The sequence below is a fragment of the Chionomys nivalis genome, chromosome 25, assembly GCF_950005125.1.
Source record: "Chionomys nivalis chromosome 25, mChiNiv1.1, whole genome shotgun sequence".
NCBI lineage: Eukaryota > Metazoa > Chordata > Mammalia > Rodentia > Cricetidae > Chionomys > Chionomys nivalis.
In genome coordinates, this window is record NC_080110.1 from 25,901,232 (window position 1) to 25,920,887 (window position 19,656).

At 40.5% G+C, this 19,656-nt stretch overlaps 1 protein-coding gene across 1 annotated transcript in view; it reads left to right on the plus strand.

The window, feature by feature from the left end:
• The first annotated feature begins 215 nt into the window (after positions 1–215).
• Positions 216–19,656, plus strand: part of Tspan8 (tetraspanin 8) — a 30,845-nt gene continuing 11,404 nt past the window's right edge. Inside the window, exons 1-5 of the mRNA XM_057758034.1 lie at positions 216–608; positions 10,120–10,182; positions 15,895–16,032; positions 17,425–17,499; positions 17,633–17,740. Of these exons, the coding sequence (XP_057614017.1) occupies positions 549–608; positions 10,120–10,182; positions 15,895–16,032; positions 17,425–17,499; positions 17,633–17,740 (444 nt within the window). The 5' untranslated portion in view covers positions 216–548. The remainder of the gene's footprint in view (positions 609–10,119; positions 10,183–15,894; positions 16,033–17,424; positions 17,500–17,632; positions 17,741–19,656) is intronic.

Genomic DNA, 19,656 nt, shown 5'->3' on the forward strand with positions numbered 1-19,656 from the left:
GCTGCCTCTGAAAGAAACTCCGGTGCTCTTATCAAAACGCAATGCAAAACGAAATGAAATACAGGTTCATTTACTTGGGAGCCCAACAACCTCTACCCCAGTGGTTAAAAGAAAGGTCAGCAATGCCAGGCTGTGCCTTCGGGAGCCTGCCCACCTCCTACCTGCTATCTGGCTGTGCCACACCCCACCCCTGCTCCAGTCACACTCCCTTAACTTGATATCTGTTTACTCGAGAGGGAGCGGGCTTTGAGAAGAGATCATAAATATCTTGGCCCAATGCCCTAGCAGCCATAACAAGGAAAAGAACATACTCGCAGGAAGATAACGTTTGGGATATTTAAATGTGTGGGTTAAATTTTTATCCACGCTAATAACTGGATATATATTTTTTTTTCTTCAGACTACTTCCTATTTCTTTGCTCTTTATTTCTGCCCCGAAGCTGCAGATACAAGGATACTCTGCAGGCAAAATCGGCCAGAGCCTACTGCCGGATAACTAAGGACTGCTTCATTTTGCACAGTACCTGGGTGGCTGTTCCTTCTCCGAAATGGCAGGTGTGAGTGGCTGCTTAAAATATTCCATGTTTTTCTTCAACTTCTTGTTCTGGGTAAGTATTTTTCTTTTAATTATCAGTTTTGTACAAGAAAGAGGAACCTGAGATAAATACCATAACCAAGAACAGACTTAGAGAGAGCTGGAGGATGAGGAGGAAGAGACATTTTCCATTTAACTGTTTGGATTTGTTTGTCTTTCTTTGGTTGTTTCGGGAACTGAAAATAAGCCAATGACGCTAAAAAAAAAGGGTACTCAAGTTCTCTGAAGATAAACATGTCCCAAATGTTTTCATATTGTTGCAAGACTAAACACAGGGGGAAATATCCCTTAATTAAAGGACGATTGCTCTTAGTTATATGTCAATCAGCAATCTCTGGTTTAAGGACTCCAAGGAAAACAGTTTGCTTCAGTCTGGCTTCTGGTTCCCTCCCTTGACATCTGGGTTTAAAGCAGGTGACTAACTAGTGGGTGATAGGGCGATAAATACATGCAAGGATCATTTTCAGAGCCCCCAGGAAAAAAAAATAAGGGGCCTTGAAACACTCTAGGAGAAGCAGCAAGAGTATTTAATTATAAGCTTCAGCTAAGCCAGTGACTATGCATGGGTATTTTGAAGCATTTTGATATGTCATCAACACACCCTTTCAAACAGCAGGGTTTGTATCTAGCAGAGTATGTTGCGTTTGAAAGTCTGTTGATGTAGACCGGTGGGTCTCAACCTTCCTCATCCTGTGACCCTTTAATACAGTTCCTCATGCTGTGGTGACCCCCAACCATGAGATTATTATTGGGGATACTTCATTAACTGTAATTTTGCTTCTGCTATGAATTGTAATGTAAATATCTGACATGCAAGCTATCTGATATGGGACCTCTGTGAAAGGGTAGTTCCACCCTAATGGGGTTATGACCCACGGGTTGAGAACCCCTCATGGAGCTAAGACAAGTACATTGGAAGTAGTATTTAACATTGAGAAATAAATACCAAGTAGTAAAGGGGGTGGGCTGTAGGAAAAACAACCTTTTTGTGTTACATATATGCTATAAGTAAAACCCGTTCACAGGTAAAGCAATAGGAATATCCCACAGTGCTCAAATAGAAAAAAAAATCATTTTATATTCTGGATTGTAAAGTGGCTTATGTATTATTAAGAATAAGGAGTTCTGGCTTTGTATCTGAACTGTTTGGCCTATAACAGAGGGATGGCTGGTTCAGCACAATAAAATTCTTCTCTTTTCTTTCTTAACTTTGGGAAAAGGGATTAAAGAGGGTTGGACAGAGCAGCAGTAGGGGGAAAGGGAAAGTTCCAATCTCATAAACTAAATAATAGTTAATTTAAAGAAACTAATATAATTTTATTGTATGAAATGACTTTCCATTCAATACCAGTAGCCCTCGTACAGGTGACATATTGGTGAATTAAATTAATTAAATGTTTATTTATATAAATAACAGAGTAAAAACATTTTGTTCTTTATACTTTGTCTTTTTCCTAGAAAAAAAAAAGTGGGCTGCTTTGAAAAACTAGAAACGAGAAAAATGTTTTGAAACTCAAGAATTTATGACAAATTTTAAAAATTCATTTGATAGCTTGCTATCTCTTGAATTATTAAAGTCGCTGAGGGTAGAGAATAAATGCATACTTTGGCTTTCTTTCAAGCTTTCCAACATTCACAAATGAAGACAAATCTGGAAAATTAACTCCATTACCGGGGCTCTCAAACCACGAGACCACGGTCAATCTGTATACCCATATTTTCATTCACCTGCCCAGACAATTATGAAGCAATGGTTAGGGTTATCATTCATCTATCAATACATGAACATGTGTATTGCAAGGAAATTACATTTACTTATGTATCTACAGTACCATTCTCATACTTCAAAAATGTTATAAGATTTCTTTATCAAGGTTTCAATTTCTAATCGCTTCAATGCTGCTATTTGAACTGGGATCCAGGAAAGGCCCACAAAGTGTGAGTGTGTGTGTCTATGTGTGTGCATGTGCACACACGCGGGTGAGAGAGAACACATATTATGTATATCACATATTTTATATATTATAAATGCATACACAAATGTAATATAAATACCTTTTTTTTTAAACCAGATTGCAAAATGGGCTTTCTCATACCATTCAACAGTAAGATAATATTTTCCTTATGAGATGAAAATATAGTTCAATACAGTTCTTATCCTAATTGATGTACAATTAATTCTGACTTTTTTTTTTAATAAAAGGCTCTTCAAGTTGGTTTCTGAGTCTTTTTGATATGATTATAATAATCTTTATAGCTTCTTTATTATTAACTGGGACAAATATTCCAGGCTCATTAGAACTATCTATTTCTTTAAGAAGTCTTTACTTTTTATAGAACTACAGCTATCTGCAGATTAGGGAAAAGTTAAAATGTATCATTTTATAAACAGAGAATTATAAGTCCTGATGGAAGTTGTGAACTCATTGTCTAATTCACAAATATGATTTTGAAATAGATGCAAATTTTGAACCGAAACATTATATATATAAGGATAATCCCGGAAAGGGATACATAATGGATTTAAAGTCAGAGATTCAAGGTCAATTGCAGCTCTCCTGTCTCCGTGAAGTTGTACTCCAGACATAGTCACAGCTTTCCTGGGGGAACTCTGATTACTTTATGGTTACAATCTGTTCATTCTCTGTGGTCACACATGAAATCTTACTGATAGTATAGATTTCAGTTAGATAGTCTAACTTCCTTTACAGATTTTTCTCCTCCCCATGTGTGGTGGTGACCTGCAACCTCTCTGTTAGGGATAGCTACCCTCAGTAAGGAAAATAACTGGAAAGTCTAATGATAACTTCTTAGCCACATGTGACATCAGCACTTTAAATCAAAACGTAGGCATCTGGAGCTGTTTCTGAGGCCGGGGAACATTCCTGTTTCTCCTCTTGTGTCTCTCCTAAGCCCAGAGTTCTCAGTTGGAAAGTTATGATCCTTTATAGGAAGTTAGCAATTTGTCACATTCTTAATGTTTACATGAGCAAAAATTTTAATGTTCCCATTGATGTGGTTTTCTTGTAGATGTCCGTGGCCTTGTGTTTTCAAATGCATTCTTTCTGGTTCTAACTTGTGAAACTTGGCTTTAGTAAAGCGGGACCAGATGTTGAAATATCTTCGAGATATGCATATGGTCATTTGATCTAAACCTAGTGGCTTCTCTTCAGGGAGACCTCGATGTGCCACACAAATATGTGGTGCTTTACAGTTGATAGAATTACTGATCAAAGAAAAAATGTGAATTAAAAATCATTCCCAATCATGCCAATGACAGAATTGGAGGTGCTATGAGCAATAGAAAAGCTATAGATACCAAACCTGTTTCCCTGAGTCATATGTCAAACACAGGAAATGCCCAAACTTTCTCATGCCCTTCTTAGATAGGACAGGCCTGAGAATAACAAAGAAGCCTAGGGTTTCCTGGGCATCTGAGTAAGCTGGGGCCCTTTATGGGAAAATACAGGATAATAAAAGCCAGACACAGGGCACCGGGTAGAGATTAGATTTCATGAGCAAAAGCACAGTGACACATTGCCAGTCTTCAAATGAGCACAGTGAGGAAAGGGGGCTAAGCCCTAAAGTCAAAGGTATCCGCATCCAAAGGGATCGATGTACAGTGGAGTTTGAAGTGTTTAGAAGGGAGGCTAAACATGGACCAAACCCAGGAGCCAGTGATTCAATGTTCATTGTATTTTCTACATTGGATGGGCTCAGCTTAATCAAGAGCTTGCAGACATATCTCTGAGATGGGGTATATTGCAAATACTAGGGCACGATTATATAATATTATCCTGCCAACTGATTAAAAAGCTCTGTGAGAGACGGTTCACCGTGGCTGAAATCTATGGTTTGTACATACAGTGACTGTCGTTGTACGATTATTGCTATTCATTTGAACTGCAGCAACAGCGAGGATGTAAGAGCCCAGTTGTGGTGATCTTTGGGTCTAATAAGATACTGCTTCTTTACTTGTTGTATTTCCTTGGAGGGAGTAGCTTCTCTGTACTTTACAGTTTGTTGTCTCCTCAAATTATGACCAAAGTGCTATGTACCTCTTTAGATCATCGTGATGATTAAGTAAGTGTGCATAAAAGGCTCAAAATAATAATATGCGCTTTCAAAAAATAACATTTCAATCAGCAGTTTATAAGCATTTTAATGAAAAAAGATATGGAACTATTTCATAATGTGGGGAATTATTTTCTATGCTGGATTGTAAACCAGAGGAGGAACTAAGACAGAAAGAAATTATGATAAGGCAAGAATTCTTCCACCGCAGTTAAAGAAATGGGAAAAAATGTGGATTCACACCACTTCGGATTCAGATCCTGGGCACACCCTACTGCTTTGTGTGCTACCTTTTGTTTCTTGACTGTTCTGTGCTCCTTTTCACACGCATTAAAAGAGGGTGGTGTTTTCACCTAGAAAGATTAGTTGCAAAGATTAATTAAGAAATTTTATAAAAACTTATAAGCAAGGACTGGTATGCTGTAGTTTAATTGATTTTTTTTTATTCCAATGATGGAATATAAGAACCAGCCTCTCAAATGATGATCATATTTTATGCATAGTAAGTTTTTAAAATATAAGCATAATTTTAATCCTACTTGGCCCTTCTCTAAACTAGACACAAGGCAAGTAATCTGTGAGAATGAAGGGTATATACCCCAATGATGCTGACCTCTGCTCTAGATAGATGAGGCCCCAAAGATCCCCACCCAAGTGACGTCGAGCCCGTTGCTCTGGCTAACACAAATTCTCCTCCACTAATGACCATTGGGAGCAGTTGTAAGCTGGGATTCCAGGAACCCACACGAATTCCCGTTAAGCCCTGCAGAATTCCAATCAGAATTTAGTTCAGAATGTCTTCCCATTCTCTTTCTAGCATTTTGTTGATGTTAGTGCATTGTCTGTCTTAGTCTGCTTGGGCCTCCATAAGATATTGCTGTGGACTGGTAGTTCAAACAACAGAAATTCATTTCGTATGGCTCTGAAAGTTGGGAGATTGAAGAGTGAGGGCATGAGGGGATGACCATCTGGGTGTCTGGTGAGGGTTCTTCTCTTGCCTTTTCCCTCTGTTCTCACATGGTCCTTCCTAGGGTTTAGTTAGTGGAGGGAGAGAGACAATCTCTCTTGTAAGGTTCACAATCTTACTGATTAGTATTCTACCTTGATGATCTCACTTAGCCTTAATTATCTCCTAAAAGTCCTATCTCTAAATATAATAATTGAAACAGTGTTTTATATGAGTCTAGGGAGATGCTAATCAGACCATTGCTTGCCCATGCAAATATCAAATTCACCTACGTTCTCAGAATACTGATTCTGACCAACCACATTCTCACTGTGAAAATCAAAGACATCAAGTTAGGACAAGATAAAAACCACAGTGATTCTCCTGTAAGTGAAACCAAAATAAAGATGGGCCAGTGAGTTCTACAGTGTCCACTAGATGCCAGGACTATAGTCAATATATTAATGCCTTTCATTTCATAGTCTTACAACCAAATGCATCTAGAGCTGGGTATGTCTTTACAACTTAACAGATCCTTAGAGCCAACGATGAGGCATGGGGAAGGCCCCAGGAGCTCACTATGATGGTCCATCTTAAAACTGATTTGTATTTAATCAATTTGATAGAAGATGCATCTACTTTTAAGATTGCCCGGAGCATTTTTGAGGATTCTAATGGTGTTAACTTTGTGATCCATACATTTGAGTTTCTCCAATAAGATAAGAAAGATGAGTTTTAAACAGTTTATTTCATTTTAAAACTAAAGCACACACAAAAGAGAGAAATAGTGTTGGGCCTGGGACTGAGTATTTAGCTAATATCTATATGTGTAAAAAGATTTTGTCTAATTGTGAAGACTAAAATTAGACAAAATATTCTTGACTTTTGAGTTAATCGAGTACTCTTTCTTTTCAATGTTGATGTTACAGACAATATACAATTGCTGAGAAAAACCTAACATCATTTGAGGGTCATGGTTGATAAGATATATATGTATAGTTTAGTTTTTAAGTACTTTGAGGTAAGTTGCAATAGAAATAGTAGATAAAGGTTTAAAGACTATCAGATTCTTACTATAAGAGCTATTATTATTGCCTTATCTTTTGAGATCATAATATAGTTACATCATTTCCATTTCCTCCCTCCAAACCCTGCCATATGCCCTTTTGTGTTTTTATTCGAACTCATGGCCTCTTTTTCATTGATTATTGTTGTAGACCTATGTAAATATTATCTGTAAGTATTGTACTTAAAAATTTTCAGGACTGACTATTGGCTATTGGAAAACCAATTGGTGCGCTCTGGGGAAGTCTGGGGAAGACTATTTCTCCAGCTCTCAACATTTCATAGTTGTCTAAAAGTTTTCTCTCTTGTAGTATAATAAATTCCAGATAAACAATAGTTACTAGGATAATTAACATTACTTTTAGTTAAAGTTAAATACTAGAGTAACTATTAAGATGATCAGAATAAGGGTGTGGGAAATCTAAGACCAGGGTAGACAAGGCAATATGGAGAGGGGTAAGCAGCACTAAAGACCTCTGGAAAAGCCCTGTGAAAACCTATTATTGTAGAAATTTCTTAGCCGGGTGGTGGTGGCGCACGCCTTTAATCCCAGCACTCGGGAGGCAGAGGCAGGTGGTTCTCTGTGAGTTCGAGGCCAGCCTGGTCTACAAGAGCTAGTTCCAGGACAGGAACCAAAAGCTACGGAGAAACCCTGTCTCGAAAAATCCAAAAAAAAAAAAAAAAAAAAAAAAGAAATTTCTTAAACTCTATACATATAAAAAAAGAATTTAAATGGACTTAACATGCAAGGAGAAAGACAATATCCCAACTAGATATTATATGCTATGAAATGAAACTATCAGTACCAAAAATGGGTTATATCTTTTTTAGTTATTGGTCAAAAAGTTCCCATAGACTCCCCCAAACATTACAGGCTATTGCGGATGCTATTAGCTACCCTTTACAGTCTTACTGCTTAACCCACCACAGGCTTCTGTTATCAAAGATGGAGAACCGTGGCTGGTACTCAAACGAAAGCTTCATCCCTACTGGTTAAGTACTGCACTAGAGGTCATCCTTGTCAGATTCCTTCAGTTGTGACCCCTGAGAATTGTAATAACAACCTGCCTCTAAAATATGCCTGCCGGTGCAAGGATGCATGAATGTTAGAGGAGAAATCAACCGCTTTTTCGGATTGGATTTCATGAGACGGAACCTAGTCCTGTACTGTTAATGAAGTCAAGAGCCCGAGACTAGATACATCATGGTCCCCAAAGGAAGACTAAACACTATTATTCTGCTAAATGAACACCTCCAGACAATGACTTCTGACATATTATTCTACCCAGCGATGAGCACATCCCTCAGCCCTCATCAGAGAAGCTTCTTCTTCAAGTAAATGTTAATTAGCACAGAGACACACAACTGAATATTATGTAGAGTGTTCAGCTCTGAATAGAATGTTTTTGTTTGTTGGCTTGTTTGTTTTGTTTTTGCCACATTTCTCCCCAATAGGTTCAGGGATCTATGCAGAAGAGGGGGTAGAGAGAGTGTAAGGGTCAGACATGATAATGGTTTTAAGGAGACAGATGCAAAAGGGCAGATACCTGTATGAATTCACAGAGACAATGAAAGCATGCATGAGACATGCTCGAGAAGGACAAAATCCTGGCACAAAGGAGGGGAGGTGGGTACAGACTCCTAGCCATAGCCAGAAGCTGTTCACAAATGATAGCAACTGGCAAAAGGAAAATCGGTTTTCTTTAATGGAGTGATCCCGGGTGTATCAACAACTTTCCAGGCAGAATCCATGCTCACAGGCACTTGTCCAACACAAATCAGACTCCATGCTTTTTAGTGGAATTTTCTCTTCTTCTTCTCCTTCTCCTTCTCCTTCTCCTTCTCCTTCTTCTTCTTCTTCTTCTTCTTCTTAAAAAAAGAACATGAAATGAGATATGAAGGGAGGCAGGATGGCCTGGGAGTAGGGGATAGAAATGAATATGGTAAAAAATACACTGTATGAAATTCTCCAAGAATAAATTAAAAATGATGGTCGGTATAAATGTACTTGTAAAGGGAGAATAAAGGGACGGGAAATACCAGTAAGGGAGTCAATTAAGAAACAAGGAAAATGCAATGATTATAAAATCACCATCAGAAGGCTTCCTTAGTCATCGGTGGACTCTAGTTCTTGCTCTCTGACTTGCTGACTAGCACCTGCTAATGTGGGTCCTTGTCTTCATTGGTAAATATTAGCTTGATTGGGAAGAAGAGTAATGAGGCTTGTAACTCTAAACTTTTATTAATAGAGGCTATATAGTGTCTATATATATGCCTGCATTTAAGACAGTCAATTGCATAGGTTATTGTCTACTGAACAAAGAATTTTATTCTTTTTTAAAAATTGCATTAGAATAATTTTTACAGGAGTCAAAGCATGTAAGAAGAGCAGACTGGTGAGGAGCTGGCCTGGATTTCAACCTTGTGACCGCAATCTATCAGGAATCAGTAACTCTATCTTAACAGTTTGGACTGAGATGGCTTTTGTGGTCTTTTAGGCAGCAGAGATTGCATGTCTCCTGCTCAACTGCTCAGTGTACTCCTGATTCCTTTAACAAGCCCCTTGACCTTATTTCCACTGCAAACTTAATGAGTAGTACTAAAAATTCTGCTACAGGTTGCAGACCTGTGGCTCAACCATGCATGCAGAAAAGCAATGACACTTCAAGGTCACTGGGTTTTGGAGAACCCAGACATTTCTTTGTTAGTGTATGAAAAGGTCAGAAATATCTAGAAAAGTCTTCCAAGGCCAACTTTGTCTGGTATGTTATCAGGGCTGCCCTCAGCATATTGATATAATGACACATCTTTGATTTTTTGAGGCCTCTATGAGTATGTCTTTCTATTTTAATCTTGAGAGACAAGAGTTTTCCCTACACTAAAGTAAAATGTGTTTTACATTTTATGTGTTGGCTATGGTCCAAATTAAATAATCTGGTAAAGTCATTAAAGGAATTTAAGACTTTGAATACTGTTCAACATTGTTTTTTTTCCTCTGGGTAAGCTTTACTACCTACTTTTACAAGGTTAGAGTTTAAAAATATTGATTAATATATACTATCATTGCTAAATTTCACATTTTGTCAAATGTTCTGCTGTTGTTTATCTTTGCAAACTTCCATCTTCCTCAGAAATCCTGAATATATATTTGATGATTAGTTATACCTTTCTTTCTTGGTCCAAAATAGAGTTCAAGAGTCAAATCCAGGAGTATTTTAGGGGTATCTTATCTTTAAACCATAATGGAAAAAGACACATGATTGGAATTAAATCATGTGAAATATATTTTTTCCCCTAGCAGAGGTGGCATCTTGTCTAAAGACTAAGACTGAAATTGTCTGGTTATCAATAAACTATTATAGCCAGATAAATGGAGTTTATGGAATTACATTTTATCTTTTTACGCTAACATTCCTTTTTTTCCTCCTCGTTTCTGCAGATATGTGGTACATTGATCCTGGCACTAGCGATATGGGTGAGAGTCAGCAAGGATGGCAAAGAGGTAAATACAGACACACGACACAACTCTATCTCCATAATGAAGAGCAATGGCAACACTAATGACAAGTAGGAAATGTTCTGTACCAGTTTTCTTAAATGTCTCACTTGCCATTCGTGATGTTTTATGGCTTTACAGTTTAAGTCATGAAAATGGCTTGTTATATGTCTTGCATGGAACAGTCCTCCTGGAGAGCTGAGAGGGGGTGTTACTGCTGGAGAAGCATTCATTTTCATGAAGGAAAAGCTGTTTCTCTGGCATGGGGAGAGAGCTGTCATTCCAAACTACCCCAAAATGTTAAGAGTTAGTCAATCCAATTGGGTTGGTCAATCACTTGTTCAATCCTAAGGCCAAGCTCTCAAGAAGGCTGATTTACCATAAGTCATGTTAAAATACAGGATGAGTTAGGTGGTGGTGGCGCACGCCTTTAATCACAGCACTCGGGAGGCAGAGGCAGGTGGATCTCTGTGAGTTTGAGGCCAGCCTGGTCTGCAGAGCAAGTTCCAGGGCATGCTCCAAAGCTACAGATAAACCCAATCTCAAAAGAACCAAAGCAAATAAGAGGTGATTAAAAAGGGAAAATAAACAGCTTTAATGTTTTCGTATGGGGGAAAAAAGAACCAAAAATAAAAATGCAGGAGGAATTATATCCTTAAATGAGATAACATATTTTTCCTTCCCTGAGTCCCAGCATTCTGTAGTTGATAGGGGAGAACAAGCGTTTGGCATGATGCTCACGACACTGCCATCCCCAGGCTGCTTTTGGCACATGGGTCTAACCTCCATGGCTGACCATGTCAACTGAACTCAAATGCCATTGCTTCCTCTCTTTCTCTTAGCTGTCTTCCTCCTCCAGGAAGCCGCCAAGATTTATAGCTCATCTGCCTAGGGTTTTTTTTTTTTTTTAAATTTAAGCTCAGATAAAATTATCTTTGAGCTTTTTTCTGTACCCATTCTTAAATTATTTTATCAATGAGATTGAGAATCCTGAGAGGTGATCCCAATTTCCCTGATAACATGTGTCACCCCAATTGGGACAATCCCCTAAATTCCAGTAACATTATTTTCACACTAGAAAGACTTCAGCACAAGGAGATGCGGGAAGGGGTCAGAGTAGAATCTTGCATCCTTCATCACTGAAGGCCAGGCTAATGAGCTGCTTGGAGACATAGAACATCTTTCTTCCCCACCTAGAACAACTTCTTCTTTTTTTTTTTTTTTTAGAACAACTTCTATAGTACATTCTGATTATGATGTAGCTGATCCCAAGCTGGTTGGTCCAGTATGAAATACAATGAAACGTTTCCTTGGAGACGAAAGTGCCTCTAGATTTCAAGGGCAGCCCAGTACAAGGATAGCTGCTGTTTACCTTTTACAACCAGAATTAGAGGCAACCGCTTCAACCTGCGGCTGCCAGGCTAGTGTGGCTCAGGTGGAGTTCAGCTTCTTGATCACACAGTTAAAGCCAACTTCCTCACACTGTGTACCTTTTCATCCCAGGGACAAGGCTCTCCTTATCAACATGTCCCCAGGTCTGGAAGTTTAGTTTGTAGGCACAATTCCAGTCCCAGCCATTGGATTCAACACATGCTATTTCTTTTCCAAGCTAAAGTGTTACAAATGTGCAAAAAATGGGGAAAGGGGAAGCGTGTAAGTCGGTTATTGTTTCAGATTTATCAAAAATAACTCCACGCTGGCTCCATTTCTCGGCTCCCTGATTTCCATTCTCTTCTTCCCTCTCAATTCAAAGAGCGGAACCCCCACCCTCTCCCCTGGCTTTACTGTTCTTAGCGCCTACAGAGCAGTTTGCTCACCCTTGGTTGTGACGGCAGGTGTCGGGCTCTTGGCACGGGTCACACCTATTGCTAGGGCCTTGTCAAAGGTTCTCCACCAATAATTTTCCTCCTTTAAGAAGAATTCCGATGCCCATTGAATGTTATAAAGATAATATTAAGCCAGCAGTGAAGACAATGCTCTGAAATCATTTAAATTATTGTTATATCACGGTGCAACTAACTGCCTTAGGGCATGGCTTAGTGGAAAGAAGGATTAAAAGGAAACTGGCAGCTGGTTTATTTCGTTTTCTAATATAGACAGCTTTTCCAGAAAGATTCATTCCCCCTTCACTCTCTCCCTCTCCCTCCCTCTTTCCCTCTCTTCCTCCCTCCATCCTTCCCTTCTTCCCTCTCTCTCTTCTTCCTTCTCATCCCTCTTTCCCTCTTTCTAGCTCCCCTCCCTCCCTATTTTTTAAAAATCCTTCTCATTTTGATTGTTTGGATGGGAATGTGCTATACATTTTCCTCCCCTCTCCCCTTCCATTCTCCCACTCCCTGTCCTCCACTCTCCCAATTTACTCAGGAGATCTTGTCCAACCCCCCCCCACCCCATGACTTTTTTCTATCCCAAGGGAGTCCAGAGAATCCCTGAGGCATGAGCTACTTCCTCAATTCTGTACTTCACCAGCTGATTAAACTGGGAGAGGCTGGGTGGAGCATGTCAGCTTGCCTCCCAGCTCATTAGAATTCTATTCATTATTTATTCTGATAAATGTGACTCTAAATTCCTGATGGCCCCACTATCTGGTGTTCCGGAAGAAGAGGAAGTGGGTTTTGACGAGGCACGTAATCTGTCTGACTTTGAGGCTCATAATTTAAAAAAAATAAATAAAAAGGAAAAGAAAAGGGACTACCAACCATCACTTTGCGGGCTACTTTGGACTTCTGAAGATGTGTGCACAGCCTAAATTTTACCCTCTTATTCGATTTCTGGTCGATGTTTTCTTACTCCCAGTGTTTCTGTTAAGCAAATTTGGTGTTTAGTCTGTTAAGAAACGACACATATTGAACACATTAAAAGAGAGTCGTTGTCCTTGAGAGAATGATTCTGACTTCACATCTGGGAACGAAATGGACTGCAAGGACCCAACAGCGCTGTTAGTCACATTCAGAGCCTGGTGCCTTCAGCCTCCTACCCAGAACAAAAGTCAGTACCAGGGCAACCAGCCTCAGTGACGCGAAGTTAGCTTGCTGTGTGTTTAACTGCAGTTAGTGGTAAAGAATCAAGGCCGAGTGGCAAGCTGCATTTTATTCCTGGAAAAATAGAACTAGTAGTTTTAGAAGGGCCAACATGAGAACAAACACAGAAAAGAATGGCAGGAAGGTGCCATCTCTTTACGCTAACGTGCCTTGGAAGGGTACGTTCTGAGGACAAACTTCAACAGTTTCCAATACAAAAAGCACGGGCACCACCCTTGTTGAGGACGTCTCTTCTAATCTAAAGATCTCCGCAGCCTCCTCTTTCAGACTCGCCAACCCTTCTTTAGAATTTCTCCCCTTTTCTTAAGAAACACACGGACTCTGTTTATGTGGGACAGCTTTAGAAACCTTGCTGGGTCCCTGCTAGAAAAAACATCCGGCTCAGATTTCTAGTTTGTTCTTCAGTAAGAATAGGCATTTGTTGGGCTGAGCTTGCGACATTGACTGGTAGTGGGTCGACATACAGCTTTCTTTCTGCCTGGTCCCTGGCAGTGGGTGGCTTCACCAGAGCCCTTAATTACTGCCTGTGTGGATGTCAGCTTGCACTACTGAAGTTCCCTGTGTAAACCATCCATCTATTCATTATCTCTATGTCCGTCCTGAGTTCTAGTAACCTTGCTACCTGTTTAGATGTCATAGCATGTCCAGGTGACCAGGCGGAGCTATCTTCCCAAAGCTGTGTTCTTGACATATCTATTTTGTACCTGACCTTGTACCTACTTGTTAACAACAAGATTTTTCTGATTTTAATAATTCTCTAATCCAACCGGGCATGGTGGTGGTGCATGCCTTTAATCCCAGAATTTGAGAGACAGAGGAAGGCCGATCTGTGAGTTCAAGACCAGCCTGGTCTACAGAACAAGTTCTAGGACAGCCAGAGCTGTTATACAGAGAAACCCTGCCTCAAAATATCAAAATAAATAAAATAAAATAAGAATTTTGTAATTCTTTTAAGGTATATTTTTTTATCAATTCTTTGTGGATTTCATACATTTGTACAAGGTATTTTGATTATATTCATCCCCCACTCCTCTCCTGATCCCAGATCCACCCAGTCTACCCCTTCCAAAATTTGTGTCTTTAATTTTGTTGTTATTGTAATAACCCACCAGACCCAATTTAGGCTGCCCATATACTCAAGGATGTGGGGTCTTCCACCAGAGCAGAGCAGTCCATCCACTAGTACCTACAACCTTCAAGAAAAGTAATTATCCCTTTGAAGAAATCTGGCTCCAATCTCAACAACAAAACAAACAAACAAACACACACACACACACACAAACAAAAATCTTTCCCCAAAATTCATGAAAAAATATTTATAGCATAAGAAGGCTTTAAACTTGTAAATCTAAACATTACAAGTAAGCAAATGTTTTACAGACAAAGGAGGCTTTGAGAACCACAGAGCCAGCCTTTTCACCTTTCACAAACTGCGAATGGGCCCACAGGCTGAGGTTAGCTTACTGTCCTGCAGTTACACGCTTGCTATATATCGGGACCCCAAGTAGATTATGGTTCTTCGTATTTAGGTTTTTATAATTTCAATACATGCCTTCATATTGACTATTGGATAAACACTTCCCAAAGGTTATGCATTTCAAAAGACTTCAAAACAGAAGGATCACTAGTGGCATGCTACTTTTGCATTGATTTGGTAAAGGAGGTGACCTCTGGGTAGTCTGGGGGATGACAGAATTCAGAGTCTTTATCTGTCGTTGGAGACAGCCCAGCACCTAGAGGTTCCAGGTGACATGGGGGGGGGGGCAGTATGCAGCATGCATGTGTAACACTGGGGCAAGATCTCCATCTTTAGCTATAATTAACTCCTGCGCATGAGTGGTCTCTGTGTTTGGGGTACTATGAGATTGATGGACAAGTGGATACTTGGGCTGCAGAAGGAAGAACTGAACTATGCAGATGGGAAACTCAACCACTGTAAAGAGACCTAAGGCATTTTCCTCAACATCCCACAACAATTTGACAATCTGGTAAAATTCAAGTCTCTGGGTTTAGTCCTTCTGGGAATGAGAAGATAAGAGTTGATATGGACTACCAGGAACTGAGCTTACTGTATTCTTACTAAGATGCAAGAGCGTGTTCCTTAACCCTGAACCCTTTCCTGGCACGCCTTTTCAGCCAGTTCCTGCCTTCTTGCCTATTCTGCTTTAATCGTTATCACCGCAGCTTTGCCTGTGCTTTACCTCCATGAGATAGTTCTTGCAGCATTTGCTCTATCATGCATCGCTTCTTCAGCTAACAAGATTCTGATGCTTACTCACGCTGTAAGCAATAATTAGATTGTCATAAAATAAAGCCTTTGCCATGCTACTCTACGTGTCCAATAAACAATGTATGAACCAAAGAGCCCCTCTAAAGACTAAAAGCACTTTTTGTTTTCAGCTTTTAGAAACAACTTTAAAGGGGCCATTACCGTTCCTCCATTCAACATCAACTGCTTTGTTCTAGAATTATCCTAGATTTAACACGACTCAGGAAGGTGGCATTTCAGCAGAATGTGAGGGCTGCCAGGGCAGAGACCTTCCATAGGTTAGACCATAGAAGTTTCCCAGGGTCTCAGAACAGGGCCTGGCACCTGGTGGGTACTCAAGGGATATTTGGAAAACGAGAAAAATAAATGTCAATGCTAGGAATTCACACCCCGATTCTCTTCTGTTTCTAGATCGTCGCTTCTGGAGATTATGGCACGAACCCCTTCATTGCTGCAAATATCTTGATCGCGGTGGGGGCCATCATCATGGTCCTGGGCTTCCTGGGATGTTGTGGCGCTGTGAAAGAAAGCCGCTGCATGCTTCTCTTGGTGGGTTCCAGACCAATCGCAACATCCACCCTCCAGAACCCCGGGGTTGTCTGTAACCGGGATCGGTCAAAAGACTTGACAAGCTTGATGAAACCCTAATTTATTCTAGAGAATTTGAATATGGTAGATACTATGGTTTAGGTTTTGGATCACCTCGGTTTAAATTTGAGGGGACTTCAAGATTTAGAGTCGAAAAGAAGATACATCTTATAATCAGTCATGCCTCCACTCATTCGGTCATTTTATCCAAGCAACGTGAGCATGTTTCTGTGTGTCAGACACTGTGCTAAGGGGGTACGGAACCCATTGTGGGAGGAATAGTAAGTGAAAGTGTATTACAGTGGGAGGGGCCACAGAGGAGAAGGGTGGTGATGGGGAAGGGAGCTTTCAAACCAGAGATAGAAGTGAAGAGTCCATCTGCCTCTGTGAGGGTTGCTGTGGTCACCTGGAAGAGAGCCTGGGATCCAGGGCTGCTGGGAGTAAGGAATGGGAGTGTCCTGGGTGTGGCTGGAGGGAGTGGAGACTGTTCCCAGTAATGATAGGAGATATTTGTGTGGGCTGTAAAGTCCACAATGTGCTAAGGAAATTGCGATGGAGATACTCAGATCTGTGACCTAGGATTTTCCAGCAGGGTGCACTGGACAGGGATAGCACATAAGCATTCACTTTTTAATTTATACACTAGAGAGTAATGAACAGATCTTGTCAAGCTATTAGAAAATGGAGTGTTTGTCGGGTTCCAATTAGAATGAACCTAAACTTGTTTCAAAAATGTATGCATGTCTGAGAGTAATAATGGTGTTTAGCTGTTTGCTCTGAGGGAAGGCAGACACATATTTAACAGGACTCAGGAACATCTCCTGTGAGAACATTTTGTGTACTGAGGCCTTCTTTGCCATTTGGGAAATTTAATTACGCGAGAAACTTGTTTTAAAAGCAGACTGGTATCTGGCTTCCATCCTCCAGGAAGAGTTCAGGATTTACACAGGAAACAAGGTTCCATATGGTTCCCACAGTAAAGATACTGTTTGGAGGGCAGCTTGGAGCACGCCTCTATGTGTGTGTGTGTGTGTGTGTTCACCTCGACTTAAACAGGAATGGAGAAACAGTACTGAGATTTCAAACCTGCTTCCCTTTAATATGAAAGAACTGACAATGGTCTTTCCAATGAGATTTAACTGCAATCACTTTCCTTGATCTTTCTTTTTTGTTGTTGTTGAGGCAGTTGTTTCTTGGTAGCAATAGAGTATATTTGTAGTTCCATTCCAAAACAATGGTGCACAAAGGGAGACTAAGGCTGATACTTCTGGCTGTCGGGGTCATGTGACACCGCCATGCTGTTGGTAGTTACTGGCTCCTTTGAGAATAACGCATCCCTGTCTTGTCTTTCAGTTTTTTATTGGCTTGCTCCTGATTCTGTTTTTGCAAGTGGCAGCAGGTATCCTGGGAGCTACTTTCAAATCTGAGGTAAGTTCACAGATGATCTTTGACACCCGTTGGAAAGGCCTACAACATTGAAATTCTGCACTGTGGCAAGAATAATTTATATATATATAATATATATATTATATATATGTTTTTTTTTATTTTCAATTTTCAGTCTAGCCGCCTTCTGAATGAAACGCTCCATGAAAATGTAAAACTTTTGACTCAGTCAACCGAGGAGGCAAAAAAATTCCAGGAGGCCATGATTTCATTTCAAGCAGAGGTAATTAGCATTTCTTGGCCACTTGGAAATTTGATTATAATTCCTCAATGTTTAACTTTAAAATTTAAAATAAAATGGCAAATCCACAAAGAAATAAGAAGGAAAGGAAAGACCTTGACTGCTCCCAGGCATGGTGGAGGAGAAAGTTTGTTGTAGATATACGGGAGACTGTAGGCACAGACGGGAACATCTGGGAGATACAGAGTGGACCTGACCAGGCTGAGCTGAGCCATATGGGAGAGGGCGAAGGAAAAGGGAGAGGGGGACCAGGGGTAGCAGCCAAAAGGGCAAAAGTACAAAAGGGGCTAGTGACCAAAATGTCTGGCTTATATAGGGAAAAGCCTCTGGGAGAAGGCACCCCAGGCTCTGGTTGGGAGAGTTCAGAGCAGAAGACAGGGTATTCCAGCCATTCCCTGTTACAGGTAGGGACCGAGGGATGCTGGGAGAAACTGTTGGCCAGGTCTGTTTAGATATGCTAAATAATCACCTCAGACATTTGTCCCAGGGTTTGGTACTCAACAAAAAGTTGCTATTACTATCAATTTTTAAATGATATATGTGCAGTGTTTTGCTGCAGGTATGTCTGAGCACCACATGCATTCTTGGTGCATGCAGAGGCCAGAAGAGGGCATTGGATCCCCTGGAACTGGAGTTATGGGTGGTGGTGAGCTGCCTGGTGGTCACTGGGAATAAAACCCAGGGCCTCTAGAAAGAGCACCCAGTGTTCTTGATCTCTTCAGTACACTATTTAATTTTTTAAAATATTGGATTCTGTGACGATAGATTCTCCATTTTGCAGGTTCTGACTGATTGATTAGTATTTCACAATGTAATAAGAAAAAAAGTATCTGTAACAGTTTCCAGTCCCTTAGGATTTGATGTATTTTAGACGATAGGTTAAGAAGATAGGTCTGCAACAAATAAAGCTTTTATGGGAGAAACCGATAATTACTTTAATATTTGCGATCTAAAAGAGTAGCGTGTTAAGGCGTCTACCTCCTTCTCTTCCTCCCTCTACATGAAGCTAACACTCCATGCTCCTTACAGTCCTGTAAAACAGTGTTTTAGTTTTTGTTTTGGTATAACTAAATGCCTGAGACTAAGTATTTTAGACATAAAAGATTTTTATTTGCTTGTTTATTGAGGGTTTTATTTGTTTGTTTGTCTGGTTGTTGATTTTAGACAGGGTCTCACTATGTAGTCTTGTCTGTCCTAGAACTCACTAAGGAGATGAGCCTGGCCTGGAACTCACAAAGATCCCCCTGCTTCTGCTACTTCCCCACCCCCAGTGCTGGGAATAAAGGTGTGTGCCACCACACCAGGTAGAAAAGAGGTTCATTTTGCTCCCAGCTCTGGAGGTTAAAGAGCACGGCACATAGATTCTTAAAATTTCTTTTGAAAGTTTGCTTTATAATTAACATACAAAGTTGCACAGTATTTACGGTGGCTTTCAGTGTGTCATTTTCGTACACGCTTTGTTTTACTTGATTCCTGTCCTCCCCTCTTCCCCACGCCCACCACTTCCTCCCTTCAGGCCCTAGTAGTCCCTCTCCAGGTTCACACCACAGGCACCTATCACCCTCCCCACCCTTCCTTAAAACCTCTTTCCCCTCTCATGGAAACCTGTGCTCCTAGGAATTAACTCCATCCACAAACCCACCCACCCACTCTTCACAGCCAGCAGCGACTGGTTCAGAAGAGTGATGCCTTTTGCCCAGTTCCCACCTTGGAAAGGTTCTCTAATGCCGCAACACAAGATTGCAGAGCGTGAAACCAAAACAGATGGGGACATCATGTCCATGCATGCTGTTGTCGAGAGGAGGCTGGCAAGTGACAAATGAAGGGGGTGGAATTTGAGTCCAGATCTACAGGACCTCGTCTCTTATTGAGGCTACTAGCCCTTTTCCCTGTTCCCT